The 24,106-nt window shown below is 39.7% G+C and overlaps 1 protein-coding gene across 4 annotated transcripts in view; it reads right to left on the bottom strand.

Moving 5' to 3' along the window:
* Positions 1-24,106, bottom strand: part of eva1c (eva-1 homolog C) — a 61,668-nt gene that overhangs the window by 8,932 nt on the left and 28,630 nt on the right. For all 4 annotated transcript variants that reach the window (XM_008107602.3, XM_062975052.1, XM_008107599.3 and 1 more), the window contains exons 2-4: positions 22,301-22,497; positions 14,174-14,297; positions 11,102-11,254 (exon numbers count right to left, since the gene is read on the bottom strand). In XM_008107602.3, coding sequence (XP_008105809.1) covers positions 11,102-11,254; positions 14,174-14,297; positions 22,301-22,497 — 474 coding nt within the window. The remainder of the gene's footprint in view (positions 1-11,101; positions 11,255-14,173; positions 14,298-22,300; positions 22,498-24,106) is intronic.

The raw sequence follows: 24,106 nt of genomic DNA, 5'->3' as shown, positions 1-24,106 counted from the left end.
TGAAAGGAGGAAAAAGTAAAATGATATTCATTTAGAGATATCTAAGACTGGATCAAAGAAAATGGGTACTCTATATAAGTGTGCATGCAGATGTTGGTCTGTTGTGACAATAATGCCCATTTATTGCTAATGTCTCCATAATCTGGGGATGGCACAATGTGTGGATGTGGCTACCAGGTCTACTATGTAGCCCATGCGAGTAGGAATCAGGTTCTCCTCCTTACTTTTCTGGATTGCAGTTTCCAGTATTCCCTACCACTGGTTATGTTGTCTAAGGCTACTGGGATTTGGAGTCCAGAACATCATAGAATCATAGAGTTGGAAGAGACCTTGTGGGCCATCCAGTTCAACCCCCTGCCAAGAAGCAGGAAAATCACATTCAAAAGGGCCACGTTTCCCACTCCCGATGTAGTCCTACTTAGTACAGATGTGAGACAAGAAGCACCAAAAGACTTGCAGGCAGATCAGAATTGATAAGCCAAATGAAATGGCAACCAAATGAAATGTGGGCAAACCACAGTATTTAGAGAGGTTTAAAAATAAATGTTCAACTTGAAACAGCACAGCTTTGAAGAACCAAAGTGTCTTCCCAACGTTTAAAACTACCACTTCTATAATAAAAAAATCACTTATTGTGAAATGCAATGCTAAAATACATACATACTAAAACACATCACATTAACACAGAAGAAGAGATTCTAGATATTTTCCTTGAGTAAAATCAGTAAAGTTCTGAAGCAAGTGCCAATTGATTTCAATTTCTAAGGTGGTTTTTCCAATGATTGCTTGCCATGGAATAGACAGTAAGCTAGTTGTTGTTTTCCTTCATAACGCTAGCCAAAGTTTTAATTAAATTTTCATCTCTTCACTCAGCTGGTGGGAAAAACAATCCTTTGTTACAGAATATGCTTTTCAGTTCTACTCAAACGTGATTGGACCATCCTATGTTTTAAAAAAATCTTTATAAATATCAGTTTAGGAGACCAGAATTCAAAACTGTAAGTAAAAGAAGCATTTGCCTTGATCCATAAATGGTTTGTGCATTGGGTTGTTGTGTGTTTACCGGGCAGTATGGCCATGTTCCAGATACTGCCCGAGAAACACACAACAACCCTGTGATCCCGGCCATGAAAGCCTTTGACAACGTTTTGTGCATACTTATGCCAATCCTAATCTGTAATAAAAGTACTCAACAAGCAGAACCTACTTGGCGGGGGGCACTGAAAAATCTAGTTTAAATTTCCACTTTTTGCTTCAATAAACTCTTGGGAAAGACTTAAAATTAATATTCCACCACAAGAGTGTAATATCTCAAATTTGGGCAACTGTCAGTACTTAACAGTTACAAGAGCTCTTTCAATTAATGAGGCAATTAATCAAGGCCCAGAGGCTCAGACTCAGACTTGTTAGGACCCCCTCACACTCCACAATCATAGTTCTGTGATCCAATTTTAATTATTGGTGCCCCATTCTATGGAATCCTGGGGTTTGGGGGTTTAAGGAGGGATACTTAGAATTATCTTGCAGAGAACCCTAGTATCTTGCCACACTACAAAACCCAGGATTCTCCCAGGTGCAACCATGTCGGTTAAAGGGAATAATAGCACTGTAATGGTGTAGTGTGAAAGGACCCTTAGTGTCTGCAGAAAAATAAGATGTATCTTATACTTCTGTAGTATGGCAAGGTGCATCCCATCTGGATGTTTATCTCTGTTTGTTCTTAGATTTGACTGAAAATAGCTATGAGGTGATGGTCCCTATCACAAGACAGTCCCATATCACAAGATCCTGCTGCCGGTCTGACTCCTCCTCTTCGTGATTCTCCTTTCTCTAGCTAGGTAAAGGTAAAGGTTTCCCCTGACATTAAGTCTAGTCGTGTCAGACTCTGGATGCTCATCTCTATTTTTAAGCCGAAGAGCCAGCGTTGTCTGTAGGTGCTTTCAAGGTCGTATGGCTGGCATGACTGCATGGAGTGCCGTTACCTTCTCACTGGAGCGGTGCCTATTGATCTACTCATATTTGCACATTTTTAAACTGCTAGGTTGGCAGAAGCTGGGGCTAACAGTAGGAGCTCACCCCGCTCCCCAGATTCAAACCGCCAACCTTCAGTCAGCAAGTTCACCAGCTCAGCAGTTTAAGCTGCTGCACCACCGCGGGCTATTAGCCAAGTGTGGTCCAGATCTGTTGTTGGCTGGTCATCGCCTGGCTGCAGTGCTCTCTGGATGGGGTGAACTACTACAACTCCCAAATTCCAGGGGCAATTGTCCAGAAACATCTGTGAGTATCCACAGCAGGCAATGTTCAGTCTGTGTGCCAAGTTTGGTCCAGATCCGTCGTTGGCTGGGTTCAGTGCTCTTTGGATGCAGGTGAACTACAACTCCCAAAATCAAGGCCCATTCCCACAAACCCCTGCAGTATGTTCAGTTGATCATGAGGCTTCTCTATGCAAAGTTTCGTCCTGGTCCATTGTCGGTGGGGGTCACTGTTTCTCTGGATGCAGGTGAACTATAACTTCCTTTCCCCCAAACTTGTCCAATATGCTCTTTTGGTTATGGGGGTCTGTGTGCCAAGTTTGGTCCTGGTCTATCATCGGAGGGGTTTGGGGTGCTCATTCATTGCAAGTGAACTATAAATTCCAGTATCTACTACTCCCAAACGTCCAGGTCAATTCCCCTCTAAACCCACCAGTATTCAAATCTGGGCATATCAGGGATGGATGGCAAGTTTGGCCCAGAGCCATCATTGTTTGGGTTCATAGCGTTCTGGGTGTAGGTGAACTACAACTCCTCTAAATTCTCCAGTAGGAGTCACAGTGCTCTGACTTGATGCAAGGTGAACTACAACTTCCACCATGTAGAGTCAATCCCCCAAACTCCTCCAGGAAGTGTAGTTGTGCTGTGTTTGTTATGCAGACAGATTTGAAAGGGAAGGGCAGTAGGCGGGGTCATGCAAATTCCACACCAATGGAGAACCCTGGGATGCCTGCCTATGGTGGAGGACAATGCACAATCTAGGAAGAAATGGTCCCCAATGAAAGCATTCCTTGGATGATGGGCCGTAGTGTTTGGGAAGGACATAGGCAGGGTTTGGGCTACATGTTCATGGAGCTCGCTGTAACCACAATGTCAGTGGAAAAGAGTGACTTGCTGGCTTCTCAGCACTAGGAACTATTGCCTGTTTGTGGAGGCTGGAGGCTGTCTGCGTGAGTGGACACTCATACCACATACACACATATGGGTTTTCACTTTTATTATGGATATATGGATGGATATGGATAGATATAGATATAGATAGATTGATATAGATCTAGATATATAGATATAGAAGACATAGATATAGATATTTTGCCTTTTTTTCTTTTTAAATGTTGGAATTGTGAAACTGCACTAAAAAGCATAACAAACAAATTAAGAGTATGGGACTAATAATAATAATAACAATAATAACTACTACTACTACGTACTACTACTACTTTATTATTATATCCTGTCACCATCTCCCCAAAGGGACTCTGGGAGGCTTACAGATGGCACAAAGTGCCTAAAAACAACATAAAAAATGAAGCCCAATATAAAATACAATAAAATAAAACACATACACATATAAAAACATCAATTCAGACTCAATAAAACATTTGCACTAATGAAGAGAGATAACAACAACAACAACAACAACAACTTTATTTCTACCCCATCCCTCTCACTGAGGGGACTCAGGGCAGCTCACAAGATATAACAATCACAATAAACAATAAGCTAATGGAAACAATAAATAAAAATAATTTAAATTAAAATCAAACAAACAATAAAACTACAATGATGTTAAAACAGCATAAAACATAAACTGCAAGTTAAATAATAATATAAAAACAATACTTATATCATTAAAACATTAAAGTAGCCCAACCACTTACATAGTTGGATCCAATATAAGATTTCCATTTGGTTTTCTATCCTATAGATAATACAACTTGTAGCCATTTTCAAACACTTGCTTCCACAGCTGGCTTTTCAAATCTTTTCTGAAGCTCGGTAAGGTGGAAGCCTGCTGAATCTCCCTAGAGAGGGTGTTCCAGAGGTGGGGGCCACTACCAAGGAGACCTTCTCCCTGTGCCTGTGACGGAGGTGGGACCGTGAGGAGGGCCTCCCCGGCCGATCTTAAGACCTGAACAGCCTCGTAAGGAGAGATGCAGTCACGTAAATAGTCTGGACCCGAACCGTTTAGGCCTTTTTAGGTAATAACCTGCACTTTGAATTGGGTCTGGAAGCAGGTTGGCAGCCAGTGGGGTTGTTTTAACATGGAAGTCTTATGCTCTCTATAGCTCACTCCAGTTAGGAGCCTTGCTGCTGACCTTTGAACAAGCTCAATTTTCTGAGCCATTTTCAGATTTTGTGTTCAACTGCTATCTGCTATCAATGTTAATATGAGTGTAGTAGAATACTGGTTTTGTGTGATAAGGTTTTTAATGTAAATAGCATTTGCAGGCTTTGAGACAGGTTGTAAAAGACAGGATAAAGATTGAAACAACCTAACTTCTGCAATCATTTCAGGAGCAAGGACATGGTTAATTTGCTAAATTCTTTTAATCCTCTGTCTCTTTTCTGTAATTAGGGGTTACTAGTCCCTGGCCTGCCAAAATAGTGCTTGGTGGTTTTAATGTCATGGACATGCATCCAGTTAGAACTGAAAGGAGATGGCCATCAAACCCTTTCCAAAGCATAGTCGTAAATATCAGCACTGACTTGAGCTGCTGTTTAACAGATCACAGCCTATTGTCCCTGAAGGAAAGTGCTTTGAGGGTATTAATTAGCTTTACTTTGTACCTGTTTTGACATGCAAATTATTCAGAGAGGCTGCAGCCATAAATTGTGTCCCGTTTAATGAGTCTTTCCCCCTTTTACAGCTTCTCCCATTTTCAGACAGATTTTGCTGTCCCTTCTGCAGGGCACAAAAGCCTTCCACCCTATACAAACACCCAGAGCTAATGGCAAAGTTACAGCTATGCAACACAATACTGTGACATTCAAAGGATACATTTGAACAGAAGATCTCAAGAACTGTGCTTGCTAAACTGTATCATGTCCTTACTCCCTTCCTTTGCTTTTATACCCACCCCATCAAGTCCTGGAAATTTCCAAGTGCTGGAAATTTCTAGGCAACAGACTAAAGATATTTTCTCTGGTGGGACACAAACAAATCTAGGTTGGATACAAGGTTTTCACCACTATTACTCTCTCAGGATATCTACTTTTTCTTTCAAGTATATCATGTAGTTACAGTAGAGTCTCACTTATCCAAGCTAAACGGGCCGGCAGAAGCTTGGATAAGCGAATATCTTGGATAATAAGGAGGGATTAAGGAAACGCTTATTAAACATCAAATTAGGTTATGATTTTACAAATTAAGCACCAAAACATCATGTTATACAACAAATTTGATAGAAAAAATTGTTCAATACGCAGTAATGTTATGTTGTAATTACTGTATTTACGAATTTAGCACCAAAATATCATGATATATTGCAAACATTGACTACAAAAATGGCTTGGATAATACAGAGGCTTGGATAAGCGAGGCTTGGATAAGTGAGACTCTACTGTACTTACTAACCTTACCTTGCACATATTATCCATATTAGTTGTTGATGGGACCCAGATTCTCTGACAGGTGGATGGGATATGAAACATAAAAGTCTGAAAACCACTTTTTCTTTTTTTTAAAATGATGTTGGTTACATTATAAACTTGTCATGAATATGCTCTCAGTGACACATCAGGTTAAAGCGCTGAGGTGTTGAACTTGCCGACTGAAAGATCGGTGGTTTGAATCCGGGGAATGGGGTGAGCTCCTGCTATTAGCCCCAGCTTCTGCCAACCTAGCAGTTTGAAAACATGCAAATGTGAGTAGATCAATAGGTACCACTCCAGAGGGAAGGTAAGGGCCCTCCATATAGTCATGCCGGCCACATAACCTTGGAGGCGTTTGCGGACAATGCCAGTTCTTTGGCTTAGAAATGGAGATGAGCACCAACCCCCAGAGTTGGACACAACTAGACTTACTGTCAGGGAAGAACTTTTACCTTTACCTTACATGAATATGCCACTGGAAATCATGGAAGCTGTGACTTTCCAAATGTGTATTTCATCAACAATAGTTAAAAAACTTGTGAATAATCTTCACATTATAGTACATAGCACAGTGTTGGTGCAGATATTTTATCTGGTATATGAGAGCTTTTAATGTGCTAACAGATTCACAAACTGGAATGTGGCATTTGTGTTCCTACGAACAAAACCTCTTCTCAGTATACAGAGGCCAGTTTCATAAAATTCTTCCCATTAACACAGTATCTTTCAGGTTATTTCTAGTCTGTAGAAAATTTAGAAGTAAGTAGTGGATGGTTTAATTCATAAATGGAGAATCTGTGGATAGGGAGTGCTGAGTTTAGGCTCACTGTTTATGCGTCACATCATGGAAACGGAAATCAGAGACACTCTGCCATGAGTCAAGGTGCATTCCTTCCTCAAGTGGTGGGTGGATCAGGAGAAGAGGATGGGAAAGAAAAGGACATTGTGTGTCCTTCCACTTGTGCCACTCTACTTCAGATGATGGAACATCCTGTACTTTCCGAAAAGATCCGAACTGCCACCAGATATGAGTAGTATCTGTGACGTATGTGAAATATGTATTAATGGTAAACATTGGGCAAACCTCAATGAACTCATTACAGTTTCTGAAGACTTAACCAGTTGTGATGTCAAATGTGGAACTGTCTTTAACATAATTTCTTTGTTTTAAATAATAATAGCACAGCAAGAAACATCATAATTAAGACTGTGACATTCAAGAAGGATTTTGTAATACAATTGTTCCCTTCAAAACTCGAGTAAAAATCAACCCTCCAAGGGTGTGTGTGTGTGTGTGTGTGTTTGTGTGTATGTGTGTGTGTGTGTGTATGTGTATATAATTGAAAAATTCAATATGCTAACACATATTTAACATCACACCTCATCTTGCATTGGATTATAGTTGCATTGGAACCTTGCATTGTATTATAGTTGATTGTTGAACTTTTCTCAAGTATTTTCATGTTAGCCAGCATAATTTATAGCTTTGAAAACATTTACTCTTTTAAAGCATTTACCAAGCTTTTTAAGGTAAGTTCAATTTGGCACAATATGCCATTTCCGTTGGCCAATAAATTGTAAATTCTGTGCCCTTTTATACATTGCTTCCAATTTGAAAAGAAAATTGTTAGTTGGAAAGTCAATGTGGTAAACACAAGAGAAAAGAGCTCCCTGGCTTAGCAAAGTCAAGTTAAAAACACTTGGCAGGAGACATAGTTCAAAGTAGAAAGGAGGTAATTTGTGTGGATCATTAAGTCAAAACGACCAAACCTCAGATTTTATTACCCTGTTTTGTACTTACATGGCTTTCCTTTATTATTTTTCCATCACTTTTATTGGAATGCATTACTATTCACTCGTACAAACTTGTTTGATTCACCAAAGTATTCCATTCAAGCATTGTTGAGCCTATCAAGCCTTCTATCAGTTAAGTAAATGTGATGTTATGCCTTTAAATGAAAAAAGTAATACGCTAAATATCTGGATTTGCCCTGCCACATCTTGATCCTTCCTACAGCAATATTGGGCTGGCAAGGAAAATAAAGGATAGATGGATTTGGCTGTCCTTTCTTGCCCACCTGGCGCTTAAGCTTATATGATGCTTAGCCTACAGCAAGCAAGTGCAGTGAAAGTAAGGTTGATGCTTGTCATTTCTTCACTAAAGTAGTTAAATTTTAGGAAGGAACACAAGTAAAGAAACAATGGAAACATGTCACAAAGACACTGACATCCTCAGGCAGTGTGCAAAATCAATCAAGGCAGGTATCACTGACTTCTCTTGGGTGCCAAAATAAATAAGGTAAGTCAGTTCTGAAATGTAGGCATTTCCAACACATGAAGTCCAAGCTTTTTCTTTGCCAGGAATCAGCTCAAACTTATAGCACATTGTACTAGCAGATTCAATGCAGTGATTAGAGCCAAATATATTTAATCATTAAATAGGCTTGGGCAAGGGGCCAAAATATGTGGAAAGTAACTCCCTTGTGTTTTTTGTGTCATATGCTTCTTTACCTTCAAGAGAAAATCCCCAGGTCATTCCATGGACACTTTATTCCTCCTCATATGATTTCATCTTATGTCTCCATTGCTATTACTGCTGCCACCATTTGAACAGCATAGGCAGAAACTCCCTTTGCTCTCCAACCAGTGAAATCACGAGACAACACAACAGTGTGGAGTTAACCATGGGCAACTTTCATTATATGTTACCAATCAATCTCTGTGTAATCTGCAAATCAATTTAATGGCATGAACATAAACTTGACCCTGAGCATGAACTTGAACTTGAGTTTCAACTTACACTTGAATTTGTTGTGCAATAACGAGGCAGTGGCTATCACAGACCAACTCATCCTTGATCAATGGGTGAGACACCACGGATGTAACCTAAATGTTGTTTCCAAGCATCAGGTAAATGGGTGGAGAATTCAGTCTCACTCTCCCCTCTCCCGTGGTGCACACTGATGTGTACCTGTCCTTATTATACACACTTGAAGACTATTTATAACTCCCTCACCCAATTTGCCATGGATTAAACAGTGTAGGGTAGGTGAACCCCCTCCCCCCCTTGAACGTAGGGGGGAATTCCTATCTGGCCCCATCGGCAACCCTTGTTAAGTACATTGTTAAAGAGGTGGACAGGTGGGCTAGCGCTGCAGAACAGGGTGGGGAACGTACTTCCGCTGTCCCAGCCGGAACTACTTTTCTCTCCCTTCAAGGGAGCAAAGCGCAATCCCGCTCTCATGCTGCAAATAAGGAACAGTAGTAAAAGTACATGATAGACGTGTACAAAAACATGCAGGTTGGAAAGGTAATAGATAGAAAAAGGGGTTTTCTTCCTCTTTAATTAAGAACTTGTGGTTATCTACTGAAATGGAATGGTGGTAGCAGGTCAGAAAAAAGAGGTCCTTTATCCTTTGGTGCTGTGGCATTCACTACCTCAAGAAGTGTTGGATGTTGACTTTGAAAGCCTTAAAAGGAATTGGGACAAATTTATGAAGGCTATAACTGGCTACTAGTCATCATGGATATGTATTATCTCCATCCTGGCTCTGGGACTCATCTACATTGCCATATAATGCAGTCCAATGCAGTTAAACTGCATTATATGGCAGTATAGAGGAAGTCACTGAAAATATACAGAAACAAGAAAGCTGATCAAGAACCTCTGCTGCTTTGTCTCATTAGGCCCTAGGAACTAGGAACTAGATCTTCCAAATAAGATCTTGTTGGGGTTTTTTTTTTGAGACACACATGGGTTTGGACAATTATTGACTTATACTAGGCTGAAATGTTACTGAAAAAAGTATTCACACTGCATTCTTGGATCCAGGGCAAAAACAAGTTTTGCTCTGGCTGAAGCCCTAAATACTGTTCTACCCTCATGGAAGTTATGCTCCCCCTCTATTCTGCCTTGGTCAGACCACACCTGGAATACTGTGTCCAATTTTGGGCACCACAGTTGAAGGGAGATGTTGACAAGCTGGAAAGCGTCTGGAGAACAAGCCCTATGAGGAGCGGCTTAAAGAGCTGGGCATGTTTAGCCTGCAGAAGAGAAGGCTGAGAGGAGACATGATAGCCATGTACAAATATGTGAAGGGAAGTCATAGGGAAGAGGGAGCAAGCTTGTTTTCTGCTGCCCTGCAGACTAGGACACGGAACAATGGCTTCAAACTACAGGAAAGGAGATTCCACCTGAACATCAGGAAGAACTTCCTCACTGTGAGAGCTGTTCGACAGTGGAACTCTCTCCCCGGGGCTGTGGTGGAGGCTCCTTCCTTGGAGGCTTTTAAGCAGAGGCTGGATGGCCATCTGTCGGGGGTGCTTTGAATGCGATTTCCTGCTTCTTAGCAGGGGGTTGGACTAGATGGCCCATGTGGTCTCTTCCAACTCTACTATTCTATGATTCTATGATTCTATGAATGTTTAACTAATAGTTGAATCCCATGAGTCTTTACAATAGTTTTCCAAGTCAATGTTACCTGGCATCACTGAGCAAAGGCTTTAATACTTTAATAGGCATACTTTCCAATCCTTAGTTTTTTAAATTTATATTATATTTTCTTAGTACATGTATAGCTTATCATTGAAAATCCAGTGGGGAGTGGAGCTAAGCAAACTGGGCAGAAAAATCTAAAATCCACAGTTGAACAACAGCTTTATATGGACCAACCAAAATGTCACTGAGAGAGGACAATCTAGATCACTAAGGTTGTGGGAGGTGACACCAGTCAGGATGGCATGCATTTGGGATGTTGAAATCTTATTAGTTTTAAGTTTCCATGTTGTAGAAAAGAGTGTTAATTTTGTTGAGGTCAATCTGACTCCTATTTAAGATGGCTTCTGAAATAAAATCTTTGTTGTTGGGACTCTTATCCTGAACGATCCAGAATAATGTATGGAAAAGGCTTTTGCCACAAAAAAAGAACAACAATCCTCCCCCTTTCACTCTCTTCACCTCTCTGTGTGTGCTTCTTCCACACAGATAAACAGTTAGTTACCAACAATAGCCTGCAAGATGTTTCCATATGGTTTCTTCTCATACCAATTCTCATACCACAGGAAGAGAGGAAATGGAATGAAGTCATAGAATCAAGTGGGAAGATTCCAGTAGTGAGAATAGAGTCTGGCCAAGTTCTTCTCATGTAATCCCAGACCATCTCACGTGTTTCCTCCAAGCCTATGTTTATTGAGTAAAATGGAAGGAGCCATGAACAATTTCCTCACATATCAGTACTGGAATTAGCACCTGTGCTCTTAAGAATCTGAGCTTTTGGCCTTCAACTCCCAGAAATCCTAACAGCTGGTAAACTGGCTGGGATTTCTGGGAGCTGTAGGGCAAAACACCTGGGGACCCACAGGTTGAGAACCACTGTTTTAGAATACACTCGATAGCATAGCAAATAACTGTTTGAGTTTTTTTCTGTAAAAATATTCCAACATTAAGAGATCTGATGAGGGCTTGGTCAACGTACCAAATTGGGGGAGGCGACCCATTTCTGTAGAGCAGATGTCCTTCTCATGTGCTGATCTGCCATACGAGGCAGAATAGATGTTCAGGAATTTTGATTCTTTGCAGTGGAGTTTCAGTTCTTCGTTTTCACACACTGATCTTGTTTTGTATTCAGCTGGAAAAGAAAGAAAGGGGAAATGCTCCTTATTAGGGGAACTGGATTTTTGGAAAGCAGGAAATGAATAGGTGTGTGCCCTGCTGTTACTAACATCAATAAAATGAGGTGGGATTGTATACCTCTTGAAGAACCCAGTTAAAAGTACATGACTATTCTCCAGGTGCTAGGGTTGTACTTCTCCAATAATTTTTCTTCTTCAAGAAGAAGATAGGTAATTTTAGCTATCTTCTTTCCACCATAAGAAAGTCTTTGAATACCAGCTTCTTATTCACAATACAGGATGTATTCTGTGCCAAATTTTCATACTGTTTTGCATAAAAACTGCAATTTATCTACAGGGGAAATTTTCTGTACACAAAATTTTGTTTCCTGTGTAGAAAATACTGTTTTCTATGCAAATTCACATGTTAATCTTTCATAGAATAAGCCCCCAATTTCTGTACAGAAAGCATTTCCTGTACAGAAAGCATTTCGATAAAAAAGTTTCAAAGGTTATTACAAAATTAGGGGGCACTGGTGTTTCGTTTCTGAAGTATAGTTAGTGAAAATTTTGTTAGTATAATGAGAGTAAATACATTTTGTTCCTTTTTGTTATAGTAATTGCGTATAATTACTATAATTGAGGAAACTTCATGGGCTTCTTTCTCCCTCATTTTTACAGCTATTGGGGAGAAACTTGCTACAATGATAGAACACATTTACCACTTTTAGCCCATCAAGTTTCAGAATGTTTCACTTATCTATAAAATTTTTGGGGTATTTTCAATTTTTTTATAAAAAAACATTTTAAAAAAACTACAAGAGCTATCTCCTTGAATTTTCTATACAATGAGTCAAGATAAAAGAGGAACATTCCCCACAACTTTCAGAAATATTAATACATCTACTGATTTCAAGTATTTTAAAAAAGCTTTGACAAAATTGTTTTTTAAGCCACAACAGTTATCTCATTTAATGTCTCTCATATTAACCAATGGAAACCAATATTAACCCATTCTACATTTTCATAGAATCCTAGAGTTGGAGGGGATCCCCAAGGGCCATCTAGTCCAACTCCCTTCTTCCAGGCAGAGGGGCACCATCAAAAGTCTCCTGACAGATGGTCATTGAGCCTCTAAACTCCCCTACTGAATTGGAAGGGATCCCCAAGAACCATCCATTTAGGGATTTCTTCCCAATACAGAGATTTACTTACTAGAGGTATCAGTCAGCCTCAACCCTCCTCTTTGCAGATTCAGCAAATTAATGGCTCTCTGGCTGCCTGGCTGCTGCTACGGAGGGACAAATCTCTCCCCTCTCCTGATTGGGGCTTTCTGATGTGAGCAGAATTCTGGGAAATGTAGTTTAGGGCAGGGTTGTTAGCATTCTCTGCCATAAGACTCCTTGCCTTTCCAAACTACATTTCCCAGAGTTCCATGCTTCCTTTCCCAGCAAACTCTGCTTTCTCCCTGCTGCTTCTGTCTCTTAATGGTGAGAAGCCATTAATTTTGACTTTGGGAAGCTTCCGAGATTTAAAAAATGCAAACGAAAAAGTATTGGGTAAGTTTCAATTCTTAAGTTTTTGGCGTGGGCCAAGCGCTGGTGTCGGATATTGCATCATAAGTACAAATTTAACGAATGTGATAGAACTTACGAGGACAAACAAAAAATGCACACCTCTAATGGCTACATTTCTCTTGGCTTGATTAAATGGGACTCCAATCCACAGAACCTTTTGCTGTGAGGCATTTTATTGGGGGGGGGGGGGGTTAGCTCTTGGAAAAATCTCAGTGAGTATGCTGGCTGGGAATTCGGGTGTTGTTCAAAAAAGGTAACTTTTCCAGACTGGTTTTGATGGCAGAGCTCCTTGTTAATTTTAAATTGCAGTTCCAAACATAACTATTAGAAAGAAAATCCACTGAAATCAAAAGTAAACAGTGTTTAAGAACCGTGTTCCAGAGACACAAAATTGGTTCTTTTATTTGACATTTAACAATCTATGGCTCAGTTTTCCTTGAAAACAACTTTACATATTTTTATCAGCTCCAGAAACAATGCCACTCAGACGACCTTGGCATTTTCCCTTTAATTGCCTGTTATTTGTGCCAAAGCTTTTATATGCTCTTTAGTAGGTAAACAAGAAATGCATGTTTTGGTATGAAAAGCTGACGTAAAAGGATGAGAATAATAAGGAAAGAAAAGGTGACTATTCTCTAAAACAATAATAACTATTTGGGTTGAAATCCAATACCATTCTCTCTATCAGCATACTGAAGGAGACACTCCCCTCCACAAAAAAGCTTCAGAATTTCCTCTAAAGTCTTGGGGAACTGATTATTAATATTTCAGATTCACATGAACACTTCAAAATTGTTTCAAGAACAGGAATGATTTTTCTCAAATTCCCTTTCACGTGATCTCAAAACACATCTCAAAACACTGCTAGCATAGGGCTGATATTTAGTACACTCTAGCCAACTTATTTCTTTTACTCCACTCGTTTATTTTAGCATGAGGTTTTTTTTATTGCAGTATATTTCCTCATATACTGAATTAGGCTATTTATTTGAAAAGAGGATACATGGGATGCAAATAATAGCAGGCTAATACACAGTGGTCAGAAATGCATATTATTTCAGTATTCCCAAGGAGCGGTTATTGCCAGAGAAAGTCATAACCAGCAGGCTAAATCTAGCATATTTTCTTTGTAGATCCAATTTCATGCATCTTATTTTAGTTTTAGGCCAAGTCTTTTTTTAAAAATGAAAATGCCTGCCAACAATAATGTGATGATCGCATTTCTACACTGTCCATGTATAACTCTAGTTCAATGATTCTCCCAGATCTATGCATTGATTTCTTTATCAGCACAACAATAAAAAAAAAAAACAAATAGACATGCAGAAATGACACTTGCCTGTTCTACAAATTACTTACTAGGCTTGCATTTAAAGGAGACTAGGAGGTATTTAGTGATTCCTGGACATAGATCAGGTCCGAAAACCCGACTATTGACAAGGAGCTGGCAGACTCTCAGGTCCTGGCATTCATCCAGTATTTTCTAAAAACAGTGAGCAAAGCAAGAGTCTTGAAAAACAGATTATAAGACTACAACAAATCAAACTCTGACATATTAAGACCCATGCAGAACAGCTGTCACCCATTTGTTACTAAAAACCTTGGTAAATTAATCCTTAAACTGCTGTTACAGTGATTTCCAAAGCAAACTTTGCATGACTGCATAGTATGAATTATGCATAATTCCCAAGAAGGTCTCAGTTCCACAATGCAGATTGAGACGCGAAAATCTCAGGTTCATTTGAGAAAATGGAGCTCCCCAATTAAAAACTACAAATGACTCCTGTGCAGAAGAGGACGTTCCTGCAGGTGATGTGTGTTACCTGGTTGTATGACAAGCAAAATAGGTGGAATGCCCTCTTCTATACACCCATGAAAGTACAGGAATATGGTTCTCCCTAGTTTTAATCATGTTGTTGTTATATTTGTAGCCTATCTTTTTATTAAAACTAGGACTCCAGACTTAGGGCAGGCACATATAGGGGGATATAATCTGCCAGACAGAATTGGACCAGGGACATATAGGGCTTTATAAGTCATAACCATGGATGGCAGATATATTGGAAAAATAGGACCATATGGATTTTGTTACAACAGCTGAGATTCTAAAATTTTCATTTGTGAAGCAGCCTTGAGAACTCATAAGTGTTCAAAATAGGAGGTAAGAGGTTAATTTTACAATTAAATTTTACTATTAGAAATAGTTATTTAGATTGCTAGTTTTAATTATATCTTAGACTCTACTGAATTTTAAAAAATTGTTAAAATGCATTATTCATTAAAATATAAAAATATAGTGATAAACAAACTAATATGAGTGGTTAATTAGACTTCATATACTATAGACTTGCTGCTGCCGTTAACATGAAAAGACATTGTCCTCACATTCCTGGAAGTAGAACTTCCTGAACAGAATTTAGAAAAGCTGGCAGAACATTACACTTTGCCTACAAAGCAATGAAAGATAAATGTCAGAAAATGATGCATAGCGTACACTATACATGCACAGTGAAAAGTGCTAGAAAAGCGTCAGATAGTCTACATGTGAACCACACAGGTAATTTTAAAAGAAAAAACCTAGAATCTATAAAGAGAAAAAAGGATTCACCCAGATCCATGCATTAAAACTTCCAGTGGCTCAACCTCTATTTTAATAATTTCTTTAATTGTTGTTATTGACTGCCAAATTAAAATCTCCAATAGCCAACAACATTTCACTGATGCAAACAATAACAAATGTGATACAAGTATCATCAGACTGTGATCAAGATGGCAAAAGCTTTTCCTGAGGGAGAATACAAAGACTAAGAGAGATTCACTGAGTGCAAACTACTTTCACAATTTCACCTCAGTTTGCAACAACTACAGTATACTGAGAACAAAGGGGAAAATGGGAGGAGAGGAAAGAAGGCAAGACATTCGCAAAACTGCTTAAAAATGGAACATCAAGGGACTAATACAGATTATTCCTGTCAAATTGAGACAACTGGATGGGATGATCCTTTGTATTTAACTTGTATTTCATAATTGATGTTAGTTCAAGGTTTAGTTACCAGGTATCCCTTATTATAACAAGTGCCCTCTCTTTAAGAAACGGAAAGCTTTTCTTTTAACATTGACCAAACAAGATTCCCCCCCCCCCTCAAAAATTCCAGTATATTTTGATGTAAGCCCCTCATCAAGACAGAAACATATGCATAATATAATGTACGAATGTTCATTTTACACAGCAGCTCATGGTTAAGTTAACTGAAATCAATACTTTCATTTGGCAATTAGATACAATGCAAACTTGTTGATAGATGCTTTCCATCTATCAACAATGCATATAATTATTTCTGACTATTCATTATTGCTGTTTTGAAAACCAGTACTGACTTACCTGAGAGTAAGTCAACTGAACCCAACAGGACTGACATCTGAACAGTTAACTATAGGATTGCATTGTTAACATGGAATTCCTTATGCAACATGATCAAATTCACTGATACCCTCAAAACTGGAGGTGGATAGGGTATTCACAGGATTAGAAAGGACATAAATTTTGTTTGCCCTTGCAGTGATACATTCCAGCATAACATTTGTTTGTTCTTTTGGTAAAATTACACTGTTCCTAAGTTATCTCTGTGTTCCAGAGAGAGTGGATAGGATGAGATCATCAGTGATCGTTCCCAACGGTTTGATACACTGCATGTGCCTAAGATATGAGAACATTAGAGGCATTTTATGAAAAACCAAGCCAAACATGAGTCTTTCATCTGAATGATAAGCAAACATCCCTGAAAAAGTATATTGATCTTTTCTTTTGATAAGCATTTGTTGATCAAAACATGTAAACACTTGCAATTTATTTTCTGTGCAAGGCCCATGAATCCCCAAGGACTGAGTATGCAGAATTCAGCCCTGATGTCATGCTAACAAGGACACTTAGGACAGATGTGACCCTCACATTTTTTATGAGAACAACTGTACTTTCACATGATCCAAAGGTCACTTTTCAGTTACATGGCAGTATACACAAACCATGCTTATGAAGCCATTATTCCAATCACTGCTACAGCTGTTGCACTGAGAAATATTAGGTTATTATTGGAGTTTGAAAAAAAAACTTCTTGGACTACAGCTACCACATTCTCTCAGAATCCATGAACAGTTCTTACAGTAAGTTTTTACTGATGCTTAGGTGGAATATCTTTTTCTGTTACTTGAATCCATTAGTTCAGGTTCTGGTCTCTGGAGCAGCAGAAGACAAACTCCTTCTCCTTCTACATGGCATGTCTTCTGATATTTAAAGACAGTTATTATTATACCACATCTCAGATTCTTCTTCTCCAAGCTAAAACATTTAGTTCCCTCAATCATTCCTTATGAGGGTTGGTTTTGAAATCTTTGATAATCTTGGTTGCCTTTGTCTTAACACATTCCAGATTATCAATATTCTTCTGAACGGTGATGCCCAAAACTGGATAAAGTGCTCCAGGAGAGATCTAATCACATCATACTGTTGACTAACATTTAGCTTGTGGTCTACTAAAACCCTTAGATACTTTTCACATGTACCACCTTCAAAACAAGTGTCCCTCATTCTATAACCCAGTAAGGTACCAGTAAAGGCTTTCCCCTGACATTAAGTCTAGTCATGTCCGACTCTGGCGGTTGGTGCTAATTTCAATTTCTAAGCTGAAGAGCCGGCGTTGTCCGTAGATGTCTCCAAGGTCATGTGGCCGGCATGACTGCATGGAGTGCTGTTACCTTCCCACCAGAGCGGTACCTATTGACCCACTCATATTTTCATGTTTCCAAACTGCTAGGTTGGCAGAAGCTGAGGCTAATAGCGGGCGTTCACCCTGCTCCCCGGATTCAAACCGCCAACATTTTGGTCAGCAAGTTCTGCAGCTCAGCGGTTTAACCTGCTGTGTCACCAAGGGCTCCATAACCCAGTACAAAACCCAATTAAAAGCTGTTTCTCTAAAAACAGTCAGTTCCTGTAAGACTGTCAGAATAAAGTCACTGCCTCCTGGTAGAAGTAGAAAGCTTAGGAATTTGAAGCCTTGGAACAGCTATGGTGAATACCCTCTTTGGCTTCTCTAACAGATGGATCTCACATGAGGGTTGCAGAACCAAGACAAAGGTCTCTCAGGCATGAAAAGACTTGCACAGGACAATATGGCCTTTCTGACAGCTTGGACTTAAAACATATAGGATTTTATAGTTCAAAAATGGTACACGGTATTGTGGCCAAAACAGACTGATAGCCTGCGGAGTCTCCAACAGTCCCAATTAATCAGAGACACTCCTGTTTAATCTTTGATCATTCACCATCCAGTATCTATGAAATGTCCAATTTCCTTTTTCCTACTTACAATTTCCCTATTAATTCACCAATTTTTTCAGTTGCTGCAAACTCTTTTCAAAGTGCCAAAGTTGCTTGCACTCAATTAGCTGAAAAGGGGGAGAAGAGGAAGCAGAATCTTGCCCTTCCCAATAAATTCAGGCAAAAGCACACTGCCGCAGCATCTCCTAATTGTGTGTTCTTCCTAGTTGATAGTTTTTGACATCTTCATCACAATATGATTCTGTCAGGGGAAAGGAAAAAGGCAGAACTATTTAATGCCTTCTTTGCCTCAGTCTTCTCACAAAAAGAAAGCCAGCCTCAATCTCAGCAACATGGAGTGGATGAAGGACTGGGGGAAATCCAACCCCAAATAGGGAAAGAAGTCATCCAGGAATACCTGTCTGCTCTAAATGAATTTAAGTCTCCAGGGCCGGATCAACTACACCCAAGAGTATTGAAGGAACTAGCGGAAGTTATTTCGGAACCACTGGCAATCATTTTTAGAGTTCTTGGAGAACGGGAGAAGTCCCAGCAGATTGGAGAAGGGCAAATGTGGTCCCTATCTTCAAGAAGGGAAAAAGGACGACCCAAACAATTACCATCTGGTCAGCCTCACGTCAATACCAGGTAAGATTCTGGAAAAGATCATTAAGGAAGTGGTCTGCGAACATTTAGAAACAAATGCGGTCATTGCTAATAGTCAACACGGATTTACCAAAAAACAAGTTATGTCAGACTAATCTGATCTCTTTTTTTGATAGAGTTACGAGTTGGGTCGATACAGGGAATGCTGTGGATGTAGCGTATCTGGATTTCAGTAAGGCCTTCGACAAGGTCCCCCCTGACCTTCTGGCAAACAAGCTAGTCAAATGTGGGCTAGGCAAAACTACGGTTAGGTGGATCTGTAATTGGTTAAGTGAATGAACCCAAAGGGTGCTCACCAATGCGTCGTCTTCATCTTGGAAAGAAGTCACGAGTGGAGTGCCGCAGGGTTCCGTCCTGGGCCCAGTTCTGTTCAACATCTTTATTAACGACTTAGACGAAGGGTTAGAAGGCACGATCATCAAGTTTGCAGGTGACACCAAACTGGGAGGGCTAGCTAACACTCCAGAAGACAGGAGCAGAATTCAAAACGATCTTAACAGACTAGAGAGATAGGCCGAAACTAACAAAATGAAGTTCAACAGGGACAAATGGGGGACGCCTGGCTTGACAGCAGTACGTGTGAAAAAGACCTTGGAGTCCTCGTGGACAACAAGTTAAACATGAGCCTACAATGTGATGCGGCGGCGAAAAAAGCCAATGGGATTTTGGTTTGCATAAATAGAGGTATAGCGTCTAGATCCAGGGAAGTCATGCTCCCCCTCTATTCTGCCTTGGTCAGACCACACCTGGAATACTGTGTCCAATTCTGGGCACTGCAGTTGAAGGGAGATGTTGACAAGCTGGAAAGCGTCCAGAGGAGGGCAACTAAAATGATCAAGGATCTGGAGAACAAGCCCTATGAGGAATGGCTTAAAGAGCTGGGTATGTTTAGCCTGCAGAAGAGAAGGCTCAGAGGAGACATGATAGCCATCTACAAATATGTGAAGGGAAGTCATAGGGAGGAGGGAGCAAGCTTGTTTTCTGTTGCCCTAGAAACTAGGACACAGAACAATGGCTTCAAACTACAGGAAAGGAGGTTCCACCTGAACATTAGTAAGAACTTCCTGACTGTGAGAGCTGTTCGGCAGTGGAACTCTCTCCTGTGGTGGAGGCTCCTTCTTTGGAGGCTTTTAAGCAGAGGCTGAATGGCCATCTGTCGGGGGTGCTTTGAATGAGATTTTCCTGCTTCTTGCAGGGGGTTGGACTGGATGGCCTGTGAGGTCTCTTCCAACTCTACAATTCTATGATTCTATGATCTTGTTTTCCCAATATTTATCAGTGAAATGTTAGAGGGCCTGGTTGGAAAATTAATGATGTGTAACCATCCAGTATCAACAATATGGTTGAAGCTCTTTTGCCCAAAACAGTTTTGAAATCCAGTAACCCAAATGTTTCAGGGTGGCAAGCTCTAACACTGGCAAGCAAAAGGCATGACTGACACACTAAATTTTAACTATGCAAATGTACTCCCAGCCACTAAGAAGTCTGGACATCCAAGCACAGTGCTGAACCCAGAACACTGAAATTGCAAGATTTGCATCTTCAGTCTTCAAACAATTTCTCCCAGCAATTCATCAGTGTGCTAAAAAGTATGGGGAAACAAAAAAAAGTCCTTTTAATGTACCATTGAACAGACCAGTACAATGGCTGCCAATGTTTCAGAATACACATTATTGGTAATCTTTGATAATCCTAAATAAAATTAGTTCTGCTGCTGCTCAGAAACTGGGACCGGAACTGCTTCTGAAAAGATTTAAGTCTTTCACGGAAGTCCACTGACTTCAATCAGTGCCAAAACAACTCAATCAAAACTAGTAGAGTTGGCACAAATTAATGTTGGAGTATTGGGTGTGAATCTTAATGGAGATTCTCATTGTTCAGTGCTGTCTTGACCCATCCTGCTTGGCAATCAGACAGCTCATACAGCCAGCTCTTCTCCTCTCTTCCTTCCCTCGTTTCCTTGCCAATCTCAATTGCAGATTTGTCAGGTTTGCACCACAAATACAAATCATAGCTAGGCACATTATCACTAAAACAAGTTCTGGAAAATTTGTGCTATTGGATCTAACTGTAAACAGTTTTATTTAGGTATTGGGATGTTTATTTAATAGGTATGTCTTTTAAATTGGTGCTGTTTAAACATTACAAATCCAGACCAAAATATATACCCTCTGTTTTGAAATGAATTGGTTTCTTTCACTTTGCAGGGACAGGGTGGGCAGGGTACTAGTCTAGCAAACCATCATACTTGTCTGCCAGATTTACAGAGTGGTTTGCAGCATTTTCCCCCAACCTGATACCAATCAGATATTTTGAAATGCAGCTTCCATCAGTCCTAGCTAACATAATTAGTGGTGAGGGATCACGGGAGTTGAAATGTCAAGGGCAACAAGATTAGACAGTTACAGAGTCCTTCAGAAATACCAACAGTTACCCATCTGCAAACCTAATAAATCCCAACTACAATAAATACACATTCCAGATATAACTCTTTGAAACAGTCAATTGATTTTCCTTTACTTTACTTTATAATTTGTTTATGAATTTATTATATTTCCACCCTGTCCCATATCATAAGATGTCTGGGCTAACTGAACAAATGGAAATGTATTAAAAGAAAATTTCAAGTAATAATAATAATTTAAACATTCTAAACCATATTAAATAATTGCATAATTTAAAAAAGTAGGAGCATAAAATATTTAAGTATACATATTAGGTTAATCATTAGGCCCCAAAAGCTTTTATTAAAAGTTCAAGTTTTAACTTGATGGCAAAATGAGACCATTTGCACCAAGTGGGTCTCCAAGGGTGTATGTATGTTTTGTAGCTGGATTGCCAGAATGAAGAAGGCCTTTTCTCATGTCTTCACACAATATATTGCCCTCACTGGAGGGACATAGAGCAGATCCCAGTTCTTGGCTAGGGATGTATAGGGAGACATGTGTCTTCAAATATGGTTTTAAATATCATTACTAGCACCTTGAATCAAATCTGGATATGTATTGACAGTCAGTGCAATTCTTCTGAACTGTCATAACATGGCTTCTATGAGCTGTTTCTGTAGTCTTCAAGGGCAGTCACATGTAGAATGCAATGTTTCTGTGTAGTCTTCAAGGGCAGTCACATGTAGAATGCAATGTAGTAATCTAACTAGGAGGCTGTCAATGAATGAACTACTGCAGCAGAATTACCCCTGTCCAGTTGTTGGACCAGCCAAAGCTGGTGCCAAGCATTTTGACCCACAGAGGTCTACTTGGTCCTTTAGTGATAAATAGATACGCTTCTGGTGTTTCAGGGGAAATGCAACCCCACTCAGATATGTCCGTTCCTGGACTTGGGAACTGCCAATTCATAAAATATCTGTCTTACTGTGATTCAGCATAAATGTATTGGTTTTCATCCAGCCCATTACTTAGAATGTTTATAATTATAAGTTACAACTGAATAATTTTCTAGAAACACTTTAAAGCTGATGCTTTTACAAATACTGCTATAGGCAATACCTGAAAGGTAGTAGATGTCACACAGTTTAGGGACTCTCTCATCATGGCTTCAGGCTGCTGTGCGCTACACAATTGGTAAGCTTGACCATAATATGCAGATTGGACACTTATTGTTGAATGTCGAGGACACTGCAGATGCAATTGTTCACCATCGCAGGCATACACAGTGTGGTTTTGCAGAAGTTTGGTTAGGTAACCTAGAAAATATTTAGCTGTGTTACATTTCATGAGGACTATAGCTTTTATCCTTATGTTAATATGAAAATTGCTTGACTATAATTAGCTTTGCTTGCAGTTCAAGGTGCTGGTTTGAATCCAGACCCAGTTACACTTAGTGTAGACCCGTGATATTGAGTCCACCTGACTGGTTTCAGTGGATCTACCCAAGTTATGACTAAGTCTGGATCCAGTTCTCTGTTTTCATAATGTACTGTGGTTTATACTATCTATCAATGGAAGACTACTGAGCTGTTGTATTAGACTATAATCCAGCCTTTCAGTAGGTGGTTCTATGGCCAGGGTTAAACCTATCACTAGGCAGAGTGAGATGGCTATCTCAGGTAACTGATGGTATGAAGCAAGTCTTAGTAGCAATTGCTTGGCCTTTATCCACCACCAGATGACAAAATATGTTTTACATAGCTCACTTTACACGTCTCAAACTAGTCTGCTATCTTCAGAAGAGTGTCCAATCATGAGTACGTGGGTGCTATTTATCCCAACCACTGTCACCAAATATGTGGACATTCATAAAACCCACTGCTGCTACCAATTGTGAGGACTTCCACTTATCCGTTTACAGGAGAAGATGTAAAGACCTTCTCCTGTCCTATTCTCATGGTTTCAAATGTGGAGATCTACTAGACACCCTTTACTTCCATTGTGAGCCTTTATTAATCTTCCCACCAGACACTGTCACCTTGATTAACTGTTGTGCTCGCAGACACCATGTGTTTCATCTCAAGCTTTCCATTATTCCTTTTATAGGATTGTCAGGGGCTCCAGTAAATCATACAAAAATGATTTAGTACGTAAATAGAAATTGAGCATAGAATCAAACATTATTTACGTCAGTGTGGTCCAATTTTTAGTTACCCGAGGGCCAATCAAACTTTAGTATATGTAAGGGCCAGAGTAAGGGCCAGAGACATTCCAGAAAGAAAATGAATTACATAATTAATATTGAATTACATAATTAATTTTTTTTTTCAGTAAGAAGGGCAAAGGCCAACAAAAATGAATTGGTGGGCTCATGCGGCCCGTGGGCCACGGGTTGGACCACACTGACTTAATATATCTAAATCCTAACTGACACTAATCTAACTCACATAACTCACTCATATTCTTAACTAACTCTGAGTTTGTGTCTACATCAGTTGAAATAATCCAGAGTACTCTGCTCCAGAGTTGCCCTGGATATAGCATGGGAAAGCCTCAAAGCTGTTTTCTTGCCCAGATAGTCACCTGTGCAGTCAGCACTTCAGCACCATATCCTGTCCTTCTGGAGGCCACCACTGCCATTTTGCTAGCCAAAAGCAATGCCCTGATAGATCCTTGCTCCCCATCATTGTGATCACCAGAAGTGACTGTCCTCATATCAAAAACATTGGGTCACTCTACATTTTCCTGAAAGCTCTGGAGTAACTTGTTCTTTTCATGGCAAATTAAGATCAGCAAGGAGACTTCCTGCAGCAGAGTTGCTTTATGTTGTGTGGACTGTTCATAACAAATCTGATGTGAGTTTGTTTTATTTATCCCAGCCTAACTTTTCTAACCTCTCTTGCTCCTCATTCTGTCATGCAAACA

Source organism: Anolis carolinensis, chromosome 3 (genome assembly GCF_035594765.1).
Source record: "Anolis carolinensis isolate JA03-04 chromosome 3, rAnoCar3.1.pri, whole genome shotgun sequence".
Taxonomy (NCBI): Eukaryota; Metazoa; Chordata; class Lepidosauria; order Squamata; family Dactyloidae; genus Anolis; species Anolis carolinensis.
This window is presented reverse-complemented; position numbering and strand designations above follow the sequence as displayed.